Source organism: Dysidea avara, chromosome 8 (genome assembly GCF_963678975.1).
Source record: "Dysidea avara chromosome 8, odDysAvar1.4, whole genome shotgun sequence".
Classification (NCBI taxonomy): Eukaryota; Metazoa; Porifera; class Demospongiae; order Dictyoceratida; family Dysideidae; genus Dysidea; species Dysidea avara.
Genome location: NC_089279.1, coordinates 1,865,001 through 1,882,435, shown reverse-complemented (window position 1 = coordinate 1,882,435; position 17,435 = coordinate 1,865,001). Strand labels below are relative to the sequence as shown.

The 17,435-nt window shown below is 38.2% G+C and overlaps 1 protein-coding gene and 3 long non-coding RNA genes across 5 annotated transcripts in view; 1 reads left to right on the top strand and 3 right to left on the bottom strand.

Moving 5' to 3' along the window:
- Window positions 1-17,435, bottom strand: part of LOC136265259 (uncharacterized) — a 162,033-nt gene that overhangs the window by 80,246 nt on the left and 64,352 nt on the right. The gene's annotated exons all lie outside the window — the stretch shown is intronic.
- LOC136264418 (uncharacterized) lies at window positions 5,105-6,091 on the bottom strand. The gene is made up of 4 exons (XR_010705105.1): window positions 6,055-6,091; window positions 5,500-5,561; window positions 5,351-5,442; window positions 5,105-5,293 (listed from the first exon to the last, which is right to left on the bottom strand). It is a non-coding gene; the product is annotated as an uncharacterized lncRNA (long non-coding RNA).
- LOC136264176 (uncharacterized) lies at window positions 7,081-15,313 on the bottom strand. Its single transcript, XR_010704994.1, has 3 exons — window positions 15,144-15,313; window positions 11,389-11,424; window positions 7,081-7,458 (listed from the first exon to the last, which is right to left on the bottom strand). It is a non-coding gene; the product is annotated as an uncharacterized lncRNA (long non-coding RNA).
- LOC136264175 (uncharacterized) overlaps window positions 13,174-17,435 on the top strand; it is a 4,571-nt gene continuing 309 nt past the window's right edge. Inside the window, exons 1-3 of one of the 2 annotated variants that reach the window (XM_066058882.1) lie at window positions 13,174-13,750; window positions 16,581-17,103; window positions 17,198-17,435. The exon at window positions 17,198-17,435 is cut by the window's right edge and continues 309 nt beyond it. In XM_066058882.1, coding sequence (XP_065914954.1) covers window positions 16,626-17,103; window positions 17,198-17,435 — 716 coding nt within the window. In that variant the 5' untranslated portion in view covers window positions 13,174-13,750; window positions 16,581-16,625. Of the gene's footprint in view, window positions 13,751-14,066; window positions 15,535-16,580; window positions 17,104-17,197 lie in introns of those variants that run through there. The other variant, XM_066058881.1, reaches the window with a different exon arrangement.

The window sequence follows — 17,435 nt, the reverse complement described above, 5'->3', positions numbered from 1 at the left end:
AAGTGTAAAATGTTTATTTTTCAATCAGTATTTACTAAAGAAGATACTCTTTCTGTTCCTAAATTTACATCTAAAGTCACCTTCTCCTTAAATGAGATACTTATCACAGAGTCAGAAGTTTATGATAAGCTATCTTCCTTGAATCCACGAAAGGCTCCTGGACCTGACTGCTTACATCCACATCTATTGAAGCATTAATTGTGCTGTGAGCCTTTCTAGGCCACTGTTTTTGTTATATTTAGTCCAGTTCCTTATGGTTTTGATCGTGATTTACTGGACCAAAGCACCAAATTTGGTACAGTGACTTCTTAGGGTATACTGAGTGATTTCAGAAGGGGTGCCACCATGAACTTGCCCTGCACCCCTTTGTACGACAGCTATGTTGGACAATCCGCGAAATTAAAATCTATTATATTTACCCTATTGAATAAGTTGTCTTTCCCTGAACACATTCCCAATTTTAATAATTCCTTTTTGTGAGTGAGTAGTCCATAACATCTCATAATCAGTTTCATTGAAATATTATGTCTCTGTATAAAGATACATAGCTTAAACAAAGCTATACATTTGGCAAAAATTAAAATTGCTAAAATTTGAACATGGTTATTTTCAAATATTAGCTTGTTACTTATTTTCCATTGAAAGCCATGTACATATTTCCACTACAATGGCTATGTTCTGTACATAGAGCACCACCTGTTTACCAGATACTTCACCTCCTGGGTTCCAGAATTACACTATCTTTTACACATTTCTATTTCCTAGAAAAATGCACTTTAGGTAGGATTCTAAGATCTTTTTGTGCACTTTTGGAAAAAGCATGAAACATACCACATAGTCTGTTTGTTTAAAAGTTAGGTTTTAAAATAAAGATCCACACCTCCTCTAATCCGACCTTTGGTGACCTTACACCCAATTAAATGCCTAAAGTTGGTCAGATTTCATCCATGCACAATTCAGTATACACAGGGACTGATCCAGAGGGGTGGATGGGGTGGCTAGCCACCCACCATACATGGCCTTGCAGCCACTCAGACATGCATTATTTAATAATGCTGAATATTACTGATCATGAACAATTTCGTATCAATATAAACTAATATAAATCCCTGCATTGTATCAGATTCCAATGCTAGCTGGCTATAACTTTACAGTAGATGGTAACAATATACATGAATTTATCTATGATCATGGGCAGTATTAAACTATTAACTATCACCAGGCAGAGAACTTCTTGAAGGAAAATATGGGGTCTGCTTTAGGGTTGAGTCAATTTTACTTTTATGTCTGCAGCAAATCACCCTAAGGCTGTGGAATAATGCGACTGCCTCAAAATTAGTTAAACTGTTAAGTTGGCTAAGTAGTGAGAAACATACTGGGAATATTATAGCTATAAGGTGATGTTTCTTCCTGTGGGGCATGTCATTAGTAGGAGATGATAGTTCACATTTAGTTATACAATGGAGTAAACCTAAACTATCATCTTCTACATATCACATATGACAGAGAGGAATGTGCAGTATGTACACAGGTGTTACAGGTGTATTACAGTTTGTTTTAACCACTGGTGTTAACTCATGACCAGCCTGTACTGGGATTACAAAATACATTAGGCCAGGCAAACTTGATTACTAGTCTCTCATCCAGATTTCCATGCGGGCGGGAGCATTTTTCATTATTGATTAGTAAAGAAAATACTCCAAATCAAACTGTCTGTTATAAAGGTTAACTAAAACCTTTTAAGAACTATTACTTACATATTAGCTACCACCATTTCTGAGGTGCAAGTGACATTTGATGTGCTGTAAAATGATAACCAGCCTTCCTCACATCAAAATATGTGTGTGCACATGATTGATAACAGCAATAATGAAATCAGAGGCGGTGGGGTAAAAAGGGATACGGACGGGGATGAGAAACAATTAATCAAGTTTGCCTGGCCTTATTATGTTCACAAGGGCATGCTACTAGCTATATGTGCTTCACTGTACAAGCTAGATGTCCCTGATGTAACTACCAAGACTCCCATCTTAAAATCTGGGCCAGCCACCCACCTTGGTTTATTTCTATATCAGTGTCTGATACACTAGCTTAGTTTCAACTTAATACTCTTGCTCTAAAGAGAACGTTAACATTTAAAGAAAGTCCATAGCTTGCACTAAGTTATAAGAACAAAAGTAGCCCTATTTCTGCTCGTAATATAGTACTTATACATACTACAGATTGCATTTCCGAAATTATTATTACATTATTGTGAGGATGTCAAATTATCAGTGTAATATCACACATACAAAGTTTTCTTGGTGCAGCAGATTACAGATCATCATTCTGTATTAGAGCTAGACATGTAGGAGGATTCAAGAGATTTCATTGTGGTAGTTTTGATAATATACATAAGGGAAAAGATTTTTAGTTGCACTAAATAATTGCATTTCTATAGGGTGGTGTGACATATTTTCCAGTGATATGTGTATAAGATTGTCTGAACCTATGTTTGTGAGTACATGTAAACATTTACAAATCAGAAATTATACAATTGCAAGCTAAGCAATTGCCTTGGCTTTGTTGATTCGTATAGGTAATCACACACACTTGAGTGCAATTTTGGCTGTTACGAGTACAATTATTCCATAATTGCACGAAAATGCGTGTGATTGCCTACTAATCACATAGTGACCACCCTTCATGGTTTGTAGTACACATCTATCCAGTTCTATGTGGTCATTAACTTCTACCAGGTGATTGCATCATCCTTCTTTGTATTACATCATTTGTTGTTGCACTTAAAAGGCTTCACATGTCAACAAGCCTGATTGGCTACCCAAAATGTCTACATATGTTGCACTTAAAAGGCTTCTATTGTCAGCTTCTTTGATTGGCTATTCATCATATCACTTTCTTGTTGCACTTAAAAGGCTTCTGTTATTCCGCTATTTTATTGGCTACTTTACAGTGCAATTACAGAAACAAGGCCATGGGATTTGGGATTAATTGCACTCCTACTATTGAGACTAATGTATGGCAAATTAAATCACCATGTGATTAAATAAAAAATAGAATCCAGTTTAATCAAAATGAGTACAAAAACAGTAAAATGTTGCCAAAATTCACACAAATTGGACCTTGCACATAACCCTGCTATCAGAAGAGGCATGTATCCCATATTTTCATCTGATATAGTGATGTGCGATAATAAGTTTGCAACTAAATCGATTAATCATGATAATTGCATCATGATAGTAAATCCCTGCTAAAACACAGCAAAGTTCAATCTCAGAAAACAGAATACATAATTGAATAAACAAATGAATGTTTTAATTGTTTGAGTAAATCCAGTGAGGTAAGAATGCTAATATTGGTGCTCACGATAATCACAAGCTATTATCATATCACGATAATGAACCACTGCGATACGATTATCACACTATTGATATTATTGCACATCACAAATCTGATAAGTATAATTGCTATTTAAGGTGCTAAGTTGCTAAGTACACTCTACTAGAAATGTAATCATATTCTGTGCATATTTCAAGCTTGTGCATGGAAGGGGTGGTTCATGATTGAAGTCACTGTAACTTTAAAACATAGTATAAGCTACGCACAGACTTTCTATAAAATAGCTTAATATTCTTTTGGGCAATAGCTTCAATTTGAAACCAATTTTGTGGATTTTGGATCACGTAAATGTGATTTAGTGACAGAAATGACAGTGTTTGAATGCTAATTTCCTGTACAGGTCACCAAAGGTCAAATCTGAGGTGGCTCGATGCAGGGATCACTCCGCCATCCAAATACTATATCTATGCAAAGCATAAAACTTTAGCGCTTGGCGCGCGCAGCGCGCCAAGCGCTAAAGTTTTATGCTTTGCATAGATATAATATTTGGAAGTTGGAATTAATGAATTCCAATTTGCAAAGTTTATATTTTTAAGTGCTTCCAGCTTTTAATGCGATGGTTACGGTGGTTGCTGTGGCTTATAAGCGATAATTGAAGCCATTGTATACAGACCTTACTGTAAGATTTTCTAGGTTTTCTGTGTGGGTATTGTTTAAAGGAAGCATGCTAAATGCATTATCTACATTACACAGCTACAAGATACAGGCTTTGAGCTGCAGCACTAGCTCCTGCTAAACGTCGAACTATCCTAATAGAACAGTCAGTACAATTATTCATAAAAATGAAGTCATTGTGATTAATGATTTGGCTATAGCTATAACCACAAAATAATATGTTTGGAAGCATGATCATGAAGGCTTGCAATTGCAAGATGTGAAGACAGAGACTAGTCATCTAATCAGCGCTACATTGCTTGCAGTAGCTCAACACTTGCAGCTTCCTGTCAGGATAACTATGCAATTTAAGCGAGGTGGTTTTCAGTGTACATGTAGGACTGTTCAATTTATTGGACCATGTCTTCTCACTGACCAAAGATATATACTGCTGCTCCTGTGTCAAGTTCCATCACTAGGTGATTGCCATTCAGTTATTAAACAAGCACTTTGTAGCTTTCAGGAACTGTTGATGAGACTGAATGTACATGGATTATGTTGGCAGTGGAATCTTCATCTGAAGGCTCAGTGTTCAGCTGTCGGAGGTCATCATTGTTAATGTGATCCACTCCATCCATTGCATTTGCCAGACTTTGTTTCTGAGGACTCTTTCTTATGACTGTTGTGACTCTGCTGTGTCCTCCTCTTTCCAGGAGCTTTGCTTCTGCCAGCTTTAGCAATGTGGTCTGTGCGAAAGCGCTTGCAATTGTTGCAAACCAACTAAACTACTCCTCGCCATTTGTTACATTTTAAGTTAACGAACAAGATGTATGAATAGATAGTTAACACAGAGCCATAACATGTACAAATTCTAAATATTATATTACAAGCACACATACAGAATATATTGTAAATCAGTTACACACACTTACATCAATAGAAGATTACATCATATGCAATTACAACATTTAAATGTATACAATCACATTGACTATCCTAATGTGTGTGTTACTTTAATTTTAGTTGTCAGTGAAAATCTGGTTTTCCAGCTTTTAAACCTAAACGTTAAGATCAGAATACACATAAAACTTGTTTTATGTTGCTTACCCACATACCAGTTGGTCAGATGTAAGGCATAACTACTTGTGGTGTCTCCTCTTCATTGACCTCTCCTTCTCTTATTGACCCCTGCCTCGCACTTGCCTTTTATTTGTCACTTGACATACTAGCAGAGAGTTGATGATGAATAGCGGGCATGTCATCCTACAAATGTTTCAGCAGAGTGACTTTGACTGTTCGTCTAGAGTATTTATGATAGCAAGTGTTTCACAAAATTAATAGTCACTGTATGTGTTACCTCCTTTTTATCCATACTGCTGTCCTGAGATCGACACCATAACCATGAAAATCTTGTTTGAACTTTCTTTGGGCATAAGGTTCTTGTACAAACTAAATGCAGCAAAGACATTACCACAAAGTGCATACTGACACACTGCTATAACATACCGATGGAAGTGGTTGTTGAAATAGTAAAATAGATTGGTGTAGCCAAATGCCAACTGTAATACCTAACACGAAACAGAATTTTTCATACTGTATGTGGCAAGATGTTATACATACATAATATAAAGAACTTCGTGTGGGAGGATCATGCTCATGCACATTACGGGATACTAAGTATTGCAAGATCTAGAGGCTCCCTGCTATCAGACACCCTGCTATCAGACATCCAGAATGTACCCAGGTATCTTGGGATACTAAGTATTATAGGATCTAGAAGCTTCCCACTATCAGACATCCTGGGATGTACTCAGGTATCTCGGCATACTTAGTATTGTAGGATCTAGTGGATCCATGCTATGAGACGTCCTGGGATATACTCAGGTATCTCGGGATACTAAGTATAATGACTTCAGACACACTGATATGAATATTTAAAGTATCCTTTTAGAACTTCATGAGGTGACAAAGTTGCACTAGTTCAAAAGCAGCTCTCAAGATGCATGCTCAACCTCCTCTGGTCCCAGGTCATTGACCATCCCTTCATATTCCCATGCTCACCTGAGCGGTGACCTTCAACTCCTTCACTTTAGTTTAAAAGTATTAGTGTAACTCCTTTACAAAAGTGCACTCTTGTAAGATAGGGTATAGCTACTGTAGATAATGTATATAGGTTTCATCACTTTTGCAGGATTTTATCACTAAAAGCTTGATATATCAGTCATTATGTGATGTATAAGGGTCATTTGTCAATTTAAATATAATGTACCTTGAATAACACCTTCTATGAAATTTTTGAGCCTGGTGGGTGGGTCCTCGCGAAAATAGGTTTTACGTCAATTTTTACAGTAATTCCCCTTTGAAGCATTGTTTTCATGTTTAAATGGTGTGAGATGTCGTAAATGTCACAAAGGAGCTTTAAAATGTGTAACAGAACATGTGGGTGTGTCTTGTGGTCAGAATATGGACTTGAAATTGGGAGCAGATTTCACAGCTATTATTTCCGACTGGATATCAGTTTTGATGTTTGAAACTTATTTAATGGGTAAAGGTACTGTGTGTCTACGCATGCGTGAAAAATTGTGGTCAAGGAGGAGTTTCATTTTGAGATATCGATTTCCGTAAAAATTGCTAGATCTTCCATTCTATCAAGTTACCTTTCAATAGAACACTCCCACAACACATCAAATATGTACACCATACACCGACCAACTACCTGACAACATGTTACTATGTGGTTCTGGTCACAAAACATAACCATCGGCATTTCCAAGTACTGCAAGTAGTGATGTTCTATTTGGTTATGAGCAGAGCAGAACTTGGTCTCCTGTCCACCTTATTTGGATGCTATGGGAAGCCATATGAGGCAACTACACAATTTTTTTACAACTTTCACATATATATACAGAAACGAATGTTGTGTGGTGCACTTAATGATAGCTTAATTTACCCAAGCATATTGTATGTTACAAAGTTATGTTTCTTATGTGAAGCCATATAGTTTCATTTGATTAACCATCGTGATTATTATATATACAAGTAGATCGATCACTATTAAGTATTATAATGCACATCGTACTGTTTTTTTTTAATCACTTAATATTATAAGAAGTACGTACGAATGTATTATGCATCACTACACTATTATGTCACAATATTGATAATGAACAGATCTGGTGATGACAAACTTGGCACGACCACTGCATCAATACACCTCCATCGAAGAGACACTACTTCAAAGTTATTTAGTGTGCAACGGATTAGGTAAAACAAGTAAGTGTAAAAGAGGGACTCACTATGTACGATAGCACATCCACTCAATAGCACACTCAATCATTGTGTCATGGAGAAGTGGTAGATACAAAAAAGGCTTGGTTGATACCAACATTTCGTTGCTACGTATATGGAATACGTTCAGAAGCAACGACATGCTTGTAACAAGCAACCCTAAGTGATGAATCTCATCTGTAAGTAAAAGAGATATAAATAATATAGTCCACTGGAGTGTATGCATGTGTGTGTTGTGTGTGTGTGTAGATATGTGTGCGCATGTGTGTAGTGTGTGTGTGCATGCGTGAATGTAGTGTGGTATGTATAGTGCATGTGTGTGTGTGTGTGTGTGCGTGTGTGTGTGTGTGTGTGTGTGTAGTGTGTATGTGTACATGTACATGTATAGTGTGCGTGTGTGTAATATGTGTGTCTTTCTAGTTGGGTGTGTGTTATGTGCGTGTGATGTGGTGTGGTGTGTGTTGGGTCATGTAAGTGTGTATACAGTATGTATGCATGAATTTGTGTCTGTAGTATGTGTACATGCAAGTGTCTCTAGATATTAATGTGTACCAAAAATTAAATTTTACAATAGCTCATACACTGTATTCTAACATGTATGTTATATGTTACAATAATCAAGACACACGGTAGTGTGTCGTGCGGCCCAAGAAGCCCGCGCGTAACACCCGTGAGTATATTGACAGGAAGAAAGAAAACCCAATTTTCGCACCTCCGTAGCTCTGTGCTTCCTTGATGAAACAAGACGAGTTTTGCTGTGGACATGCTCCCCAACTGCAGTACTCTACATTCCAAATTTGAGCGAAATCGCTTCGCGCGTTCCCAAGATATGCGACTTCAAAAATTGGCTCAGTTTCTTCGCTTTTTTTTTCTTCTTCTTATTTTTCTTTTTCTTGTCGCACACTTACAAAAACTGCTATAAAACTCGAACGCCATATCCGATTGCCTTGAAATTTGGCACACAGAAGGGGGATATAAAGGCGCATCTCGGTACCAACTTTGGCTGGAATACGATAAACAGGCAATGAGTTATGAGCGATTATTCACGAAAAATAACACCAATATGTTGTCACGCCTACAGGGTAAACCGCGTATGGGAAGAAGCTGAAAATTGGTGGGTGAATAGGTTAACTATTGAACCTCAAACCTTTTGTGGTTTGAAAGAAATCGGGTTAAAAAACAGGAAGATACAACGAAAAAACCAACAGTGTGTAACAATTACGCAATCGAGATTAGCTAATAAAAAAACGACTGCTTGCCACGCCTACCAGATAAACCGCTTGGGGTAATGCTTTGAAAATCGTTATACAGATGGAGTAATCATCTTAGAAAGGCTCATCAATGGTGTAGAAGAATCAGACTTAAAGCCACGGAGTTATAACACGAAATCCAACTTGGTGCAGCAAGTGCGAGATCGAGATACTCTAATAGAGCAGTCATCCTAATAGAGCAGTCACCCGAAGAGAATTCAAGAGATCAGCTAGAAATAAGAAACCTGTATAGAGATCAGCTACACACAAGTTACCCTGTAGAGAGATCAGCTAGAAGAAGTTACCTTGTAGGGAGTTCATGCAACTATGGAAAGAGATAGTTCAGCTAGAAAAAATCACCTTGTAGAGTTCAGCTACAAAGAAACCACCATGTAGAGAGTTCAGCTACAAACAAATCGCCCTGTGAAGAGATCAATAGAAGAAGTTACCTTGCAGAGAGTTCAGCTACAAAGAAACCATCATGTAGAGAGTTCAGCTACAAACAAATCTCCCTGTAGAGAGATTAGCTAGAAGAAGTTACCTTGTAGAGAGTTCAGCTACAAAGAAACCATCATGTAGAGAGTTCAGCTACAAACAAATCTCCCTGTAGAGAGATCAGCTAGAAGAAGTTACCTTGTAGAGAGTTCAGCTTCAAACAAATCACCCTGTAGAAAGATCAGCTAGAAGAGGTCACCTTGTAGAGAGTTCAGTTACAAAGAAACCATTCTTTAAAGAGCTCAGCTGCAAAGAAATCACCTGTACAGAATTCAGATACAAATAAATCACCCTGTAGAAAGATGAGCTAGAAAAAGTTACCTTGTAGAGAGTTAAGTTACAAAGAAACCACCATGTAGAGAATTCAGCTACAAACTAGTGACCATGTAAAGACATCAGCTAGAAGAAGTTACCTTGAGAGAGTTCAGCTACAAAGAAACCATTATTTAAAGAACTCAGCTGCAAACAAATCACCTATACAGAATTCAGCTACAAACAAATTACCATGTAGAGAAATCAGCTAGAAGAAATTATCTTGTAGATAGTTCAGCTACAAAGAAACCATTATTTAAAGAGCTCAGCTGCAAACAAATCACCTATACAGAATTCAGCTACAAATAAATCACCCTGTATATAGAGAGATCAGCTAGAAGAAGTTAACTTGTACATAGTTCAGCTACAAAGAAACCACCAAGTAGAGAGTTCAGCTTGAAACAAATCACCTGTAGAGAGTTCAGCTACAAACAAATTGCCCTGTAGAGAGATCAGCTAGAAGAAGTTACCTTGTAGAGAGTTCAGCTACAAACAAATCACCCTGTAGAAAGATCAGCTAGAAGAAGTCACCTTGTAGAAAGTTCAGTTACAAAGAAACCACCATGTAGAGAGTTCAGCTACAAACTAGTCACCTTGTAGAGACATCAGCTAGAAAAGTTACCTTGTAGAGAGTTCAGCTATAAAGAAACCATTCTGTTTAGAGCTCAGCTGCAAACAAATCACCTGTACAGAATTCAGTTACAAACAAATCACCCTGTAGAGAGGTCAACTAGAAGAAATTACCTTGTACATAGTTCAGCTACAAAGAAACCACCAAGTAGAGAGTTCAGCTGCAAAGAAATCACCCTATAGAAAATTCAGCCACAAACAAATTGCCCTGTAGAAAGATCAGTTAGAAGAAGTTACCTTTTAGAGAGTTCAGCTACAAAGAAACCATTCTGTAAAGAGCTCAACTGCAAACAAATCATCTGTACAGAATTCAGCTACAAACAAATCACCCTGTAGAGAGATCAGCTAGAAGAAGTTAACTTGTAGAGAGTTCAGCTACAAAGAAACCATCATTTAGAAAGTTCAGCTTCAAACAAATCACCTGTAGAGAGTTCAGTTACAAACAAATCTCCCTGTAGAGAGATCAGTTAGAAGAAGTTACCTTGTAGAGAGTGAAGCTACAAACAAATCTCCCTGTAGAGAGATCAGCTAGAAGAAATTACCTTGTAGATAGTTCAGCTACAAACAAATCACCCTGTAGAAAGATCAGTTAGAAGAAGTTACTTTGTAGAGAGTTCAGCTACAAAGAAACCATTTTGTAAAGAGCTCAGCTGCAAACAAATCACCTGTACAGAATTCAGCTACGAACAAATCACCCTGTAGAGAGATCAGCTAGAAGAAGTTACCTTGTAGATAGTTCAGCTACAAACAAATCTCCCTGTAGAGAGATCAGCTAGAAGAAATTACCTTGTAGAGAGTTCAGCTGCAAAGAAATCACCACTGCCCAAATTTCAAGGCAATAGCTCTTTCCAATCTGAAGTTATCATTTGTCAAAGTTGGCAAATTGGATGTGTGTGGAAGGCCCCTTTTCGCAAATCCGGTCACATATGTATTATATATATATATAATTTGTACATTTACTGATAAAATATTTAAAGTACATCTACTTCATCTTTTCTTCTTCCTGTGGTAAAGAAAAAAAACATAGGTTAAAAAAGTCCCAAAGCTGGCCTATGGGCCGGCTTTGGGGTATACAAATACAAAAAGAAATGAAATCTAATCCAAAACAGCCAAGCTGTAAAAAAGTGTGCGGCCCTCAGAAAGGCTATTGTGAAAAAAGATGTGAAATCCAAGGTGGCGGCCAAGAAATGGCTGTGATGGTAGGTTAATGGTAAAAATTTTAATAATGACAATTCAGGTAAATTTTGTGAAGCGGCACAAAAATTCACCTGAATTGTCGTTATTAAAATTTTTACCATTAACCTACCATCACAGCCATTTCTTGGCCGCCACCTTGGATTTCACATCTTTTTTCACAATAGCCTTTCTGAGGGCCGCACACTTTTTTACAGCTTGGCTGTTTTGGATTAGATATATGTACCTTTCAATATAGTTGCTGCTTGAAATCATTGTAGCACTGTCAGACATACACATATTTATCAGATAATTTTTTTTACAGCAATGAATCTGTAATAAGGAGTGACAAAGCCACGTGAAATCCTGACACACAATAACACAATAGTGTGATATAGTGAGGGGAAGGGCATCACGACACACAATAACATAGTGAGGGTAGGGGCATCACGACAGACAATAATACAATAGAGTAACATAGTGAGGGTAGGGGCATCACAAAACACAATAATACAATAGTGTAACATAGTGAGGGTAGGGGCATCACAACACACAATAATACAATAGTGTAACATAGTGAGGGCAGGGGCATCACAACACAAAATAATACAATAGTGTAACATAGTGAGGGCAGGGGCATTACGACAGACAATAATACAATAGTGTAACATAGTGAGGGTAGGGGCATCACAACACACAATAATACAATAGTGTAACATAGTGAGGGTAGGGGCATCACAACACACAATAATACAATAGTGTAACATAGTGAGGGCAGGGGCATCACAACACAAAATAATACAATAGTGTAACATAGTGAGGGTAGGGGCATTACGACAGACAATAATACAATAGTGTAACATAGTGAGGGCAGGGGCATTACGACAGACAATAATACAATAGTGTAACATAGTGAGGGTAGGGGCATCACAACACACAATAATACAATAGTGTAACATAGTGAGGGTAGGGGCATCACAACACACAATAATACAATAGTGTAACATAGTGAGGGCAGGGGCATCACGACAGACAATAATACAATAGTGTAACATAGTGAGGGCAGGGGCATCACAACACAAAATAATACAATAGTGTAACATAGTGAGGGTAGGGGCATTACGACAGACAATAATACAATAGTGTAACATAGTGAGGGTAGGGGCATTACGACAGACAATAATACAATAGTGTAACATAGTGAGGGTAGGGGCATTACGACAGACAATAATACAATAGTGTAACATAGTGAGGGTAGGGGCATTACGACAGACAATAATACAATAGTGTAACATAGTGAGGGGAGGGGCATCACAACACACAAAAATACAATAGCGTAACATAGTGAGGGGAGGGGCATCACGACGCACAATAATACAATAGCGTAACATAGTGAGGGGAGGGGCATCACAACACACAATAATACAATAGTGTAACATAGTGAGGGGAGGGGCATCACAACACACAATAATACAATAGCGTAACATAGTGAGGGGAGGGGCATCACGACGCACAATAATACAATAGCGTAACATAGTGAGGGGAGGGGTATCATAGCTTCACAACTTAGGGGTGGGAGACATATACACAAAATCATATGGTACTACTGTGTTTTATTGAGTACTTTATGGTTGCATGCATGTCCACTAGGCCAAGCCGTAGAAAATTTCTATGATGTATTATGTGGCCATTGCAAAGTGGCATTAATTTAGTGCAGTGTGAAACGTGTCTATTTTAACTAGTAGTGTTACATAAAAAATCTGACTGGTTATTGGCAAACCATATATCGTCCGCATTTTTGCATATCGCTATCAGATCGTCACCAAAACAGACATGTTTAAGTGCAACAAATAATGTTTGCAAATGCATTTTCTGCAATGCAATTATCTTTGGCTGATTGCAAAATTCTAGCTTCACTTTGATTTTCGCCTTGACCAAGGATGAACACTAGAGTACAGGATATATTGGAGTGCCTCCTTGATATAGGCCTGTCAAGGCTAAAATTAATTTATTGCTAAAGCTGTAGAACTTTGTTACGATCAAGGGTGTAGGCAGTGGGGGGTTCGGATGAACCCCCCTTTCAGAAGCAGAATTTCTTAAAAATTAAAAATCACACCAAATCTTACAGCCCTGTAGCTCTCCGGTAGCTATTTGCCCACTGGTGCTCCTTTGTACTACTCTTGAGGGTCACATCACATTAATGCTGAACCATATCTATTGCATCACATGATCAATTGTGTACGTGATGCATGGTTGAAATGGCGTTAGTGAAATGGCGAAGGACTGTTCTATGGTTTATTACAAGGCAGAACTTGAGTGGTCGTGTTATACATGTGTCAGGTTAGCACAAACTGTGAATTGTTGATGTATATTTACCTGATGAATGATTTGTTTATTTGGTAAATGTTGTGGGCACATGATGTCTCCAACATACTGGAGTACAAGCCATGTCTGAAGTTATTGACCATCAACAGCTGGATCAGCTGAGAGCTGAGAATAATGTTTAGCTGGAAAAAAGTATTGCCAACTAAGGGACTCGAGTGTGGAGGGCTTCCGTGCACTAGGAAATTGAAGTTGGCTGTCAGTATGCTGTCTGGAAGTAAAGATAAGTTAGTTTTACAATAGGCTTATAGTTTCTATAGCTGCATAAACAGCAGTGTGTAGGTTTTAGCTAGTTAGATGCACAAACAGCACCTTTTAATCTTACTGCCTAAGGGCATATTTTGTGTATGCACTATTTTAGTAACATGGTCTAGGGGAAGCACCCAGGCCTTCCTCTTAAGACATTCCACTTTAAATCCGAACCTCCTTCAAAAAAATCCTGGCTACGCCCCTGATGATGCTTACAATAAAACCTAACAGTACACATTTAAACAGTATCCTTAGTAAGGACAAGCTCTCAGCTCAAAAGTTATATACAATTATTGATACATTTAGAACAATTTAAATGTACTTTACAAAAATGTACTAAATTCAAGAGTCAAGTGCAACTTTTAGTGAAAGTCAGAAGTCAAAGCATATTTTTTGAGGTTGACCACTTTGACTGAGGATGAACATAGGAGTACAGGATATGTTGGTGTGGCACCCCCTCACTGTTTATATATATATAACTAGGCACTAAGGTGTTTTAGTATTACGAAAACACTCTCCAACAAATCTGTGTGACACTATCTTTCAAGTTAAGCGCAAGAGTGCTGTCTTAAAACATCATATTGCATCTTAGCTACCTGTCACTTGATGCAGTGGTTATTCAAACATTTATAAGTATTCTCCACTAATTTGCAGTGGTGTTTTAGTAGATCAAAATATCAAGGTAGTGTTACTTGTAATATTGTAGAATGAATAGACCGTATTCCAAATGATGTCACACGGATTTTCTATTTGGGGGATTCTTATATTTTCGAGTATTATCACCAATGGCGATTGAGATTTCAAAGATTGATATAGAAGCTAACAAACTAGATATCGAGGCGAAATTACCAGGTTTGGTTATTACAGCAAAGAAACAATAGTTTTTCTTCTAAACTTTGAAAACCAGCTGAAAATTTTTAACCTGGCATTAGAGAATAGATTTTATACCCTTATAATTGTACCTGTTAGTTTTAGGTCAATATCTTCTTCCAGGGTTGAATAGCGATTTGAATATTATTAAGCCCCATTGGAACTCTCACTCGAAATTGTTAGAATACCCCAAATAGCCACAGCCATTTTATTTTGTGACGTCATTTGGAATACGGTCTATTGTGGCACTGTTCAAGTGTGATGGTACAGCATTTAATCAAGAAAAAATTTCCTGACCTTATACTTTATGTATAATTGACACATTTAATTCAGCAGGTGGCTACATTAGGCAGGTCATAATTGACATTCTTCATAAGAATGGTCAGCTAGACATATTCTGGGACCATCACATAGTGTTATGTGCCATCCCTCCCCATTGTTAAATAGACTACCGACTACCCAGCTTGCCAGTGCTAGGACAGCCGTGTATCATCCCCATACCTTTCGCGTTCCAGTCAAAATGTAGCACGCGCTTCTTTTCTCCCGTTAGCGTACGCAAATACATGTCTTATCACCATTCGCCACTATATACTCCTCTGACAGCAACCTCTCGTCCACTGTTGTCACAAAGTACACCCCAATGTAAGCGCCTGGCATGAAAAAAGGGCGGATTGTCGTTTGATAAAACATTTTAAATCGATCGATGGAACAAAAATAAGATGGCGTTGAGAGAATGCTGAAACTTTACTAAGGAAAAGCCAGTCGTGTTTCATTGTCAGCTGAAAGTAAATCACCGATAAACACCTCTGCTGTGATAATGATTTGTTTAAACCCAGACTCGAATAGATTTGACGTCACCAGGTGGATCTACCAGCAACTTCAAGCCAAAATGGTATGTTTTTTTTTAAAATTCATAGCCAGGTGTTAACCCCTCGTAATCGCTACACTTAATGCAGAAGTATGGTATATACGGTGTGCTTTAGGTCCTACACCCAGACCCAAAGGTGTAACCCTCGCGTATGGAAAGTTCCCCAATGGGTGCCTATACTTTGGCCATCGATTTTTTTAAATAGCTCATGACCTAGGATTTCCGGTAACGCCCTCTGCAGGGTAATTCGATCGGATTCAGTAGCCCTATCAGCCATATGGTTAAGCAAATGCAGTTTATCTGATGCCTGTCACAGCACGTAGGCTATTTATACCTTGTGTGCAGTAGCTAATAGACCTCTACTAGACCTCAAACCATACTTTCAAATACAATACACATTATGCTCCTTCTTTGTTCAACCTGTAACATTCTTTGTTAGTTACTGGATTTGACACTTAAGTATGCTTAGCTATATATTCCGGCACAGTATAGAAACTTGTGGTTAGTGGGTACTAGAAGAAAGAACTAAACTGGCAAGCAGCCATATAGTTCTTAATTACCTAGCTAAACCTCTATGTCAGAGTAGCTAGCTAACTACATGTCAAATCTAGTATCTAATAAAGAATGCTACAGGTCGAACAAAGAAGGAGCATAATGTGTATTGTATTTGAAAGTATGGTTTGAGGTCTAGTAGAGGTAGCTAGTAGCTACTGCACACAAGGTATAAATAGCCTACGTGCTGTGACAGGCATCAGATAAACTGCATTTGCGTAACCATATGGCTGATAGGGCTACTCAATCCGATCGAATTACCCTGCAGAAGGGAGAACAGCAAGCTGATGTGTTCATGCATCAAGTGACTACTGAAAATCTCCGCCGCTTGTTTCAGGTTAGCTATAGCTAGCTAACAGAGGGACGTGGATCTACCTTGCAGGATTGCTATGGCTAGCTATATCATAGCTATACGTACAGTATATAATGGTGTTTTTTATTTTTTATATATTTTTTTTGTTTTAAACTAGCTATAGCTAAGTACTTCATAGATTGCATTTTTTTCCTTTCACATACAGGTTGACCCTTCAGTCGTCTTCTTGAAGGACAGTATTGATGAATCGATGTATTTTCCAAGTGAGAATGGGACCTTTAACCTGTCTCAAGAAGGTGTGATGCCCTTTTCAACTCTACTGGTGGAAGGCAGGAACTTGACAGAGGGCCGTACCAGGACCCCAACTGGGACCCCATCTTCCCATGTCCAGTCTTTAAACAGCAGCAACAGCAGTATACCCGGGACCAATCCACCTGTACATGTACTTGCATCGTCCACTCCCTACCAGGGGTCATCTAACTCTATGTTCAGATCGGTGGTGGCAAGGCGTCCTCCACCATCTTCCACTGTGAAACTGGTGCAAGCCAAGCTAACAAAGAACGGCAGGACAATAAGGTTTCATGATAAAGCCCAGATATTTGTGAATATCACAGAATCTACAGCTCACACTGAGTTTATATTGGCTGCGATACAACAAAAGTGGGGATCGGATCACGTTATTGTGACAAATAATGGCCTAAAAATTGAAAATTCATCTGCCACTCAAGGTAGCTAGCTGATGTAAAAGCAATGTGCATATACTGTACACAGTAACAATACAGGACTTGTGGTTTACCGTATGTATAACTTTATCATTTTCAGGGTTAGCTTTCTGGAAGGCACCCAGAAGGAAATTATATGCCATGACACAGAGGGATCTCAATATGATTCAAGATGATGCTGACGATGACATTGACGAAGAGCTGGCACCTCGTGCTGCCAAAAGGATCAAAAATGAACTGAGGGATATGAGGGATGAGTTTAGAGGCTTAAGATCAATCATTGAAAGGACATTGCCAATCTCATTAAGGGACAAATTGAAAGATATATTAAAATGTTG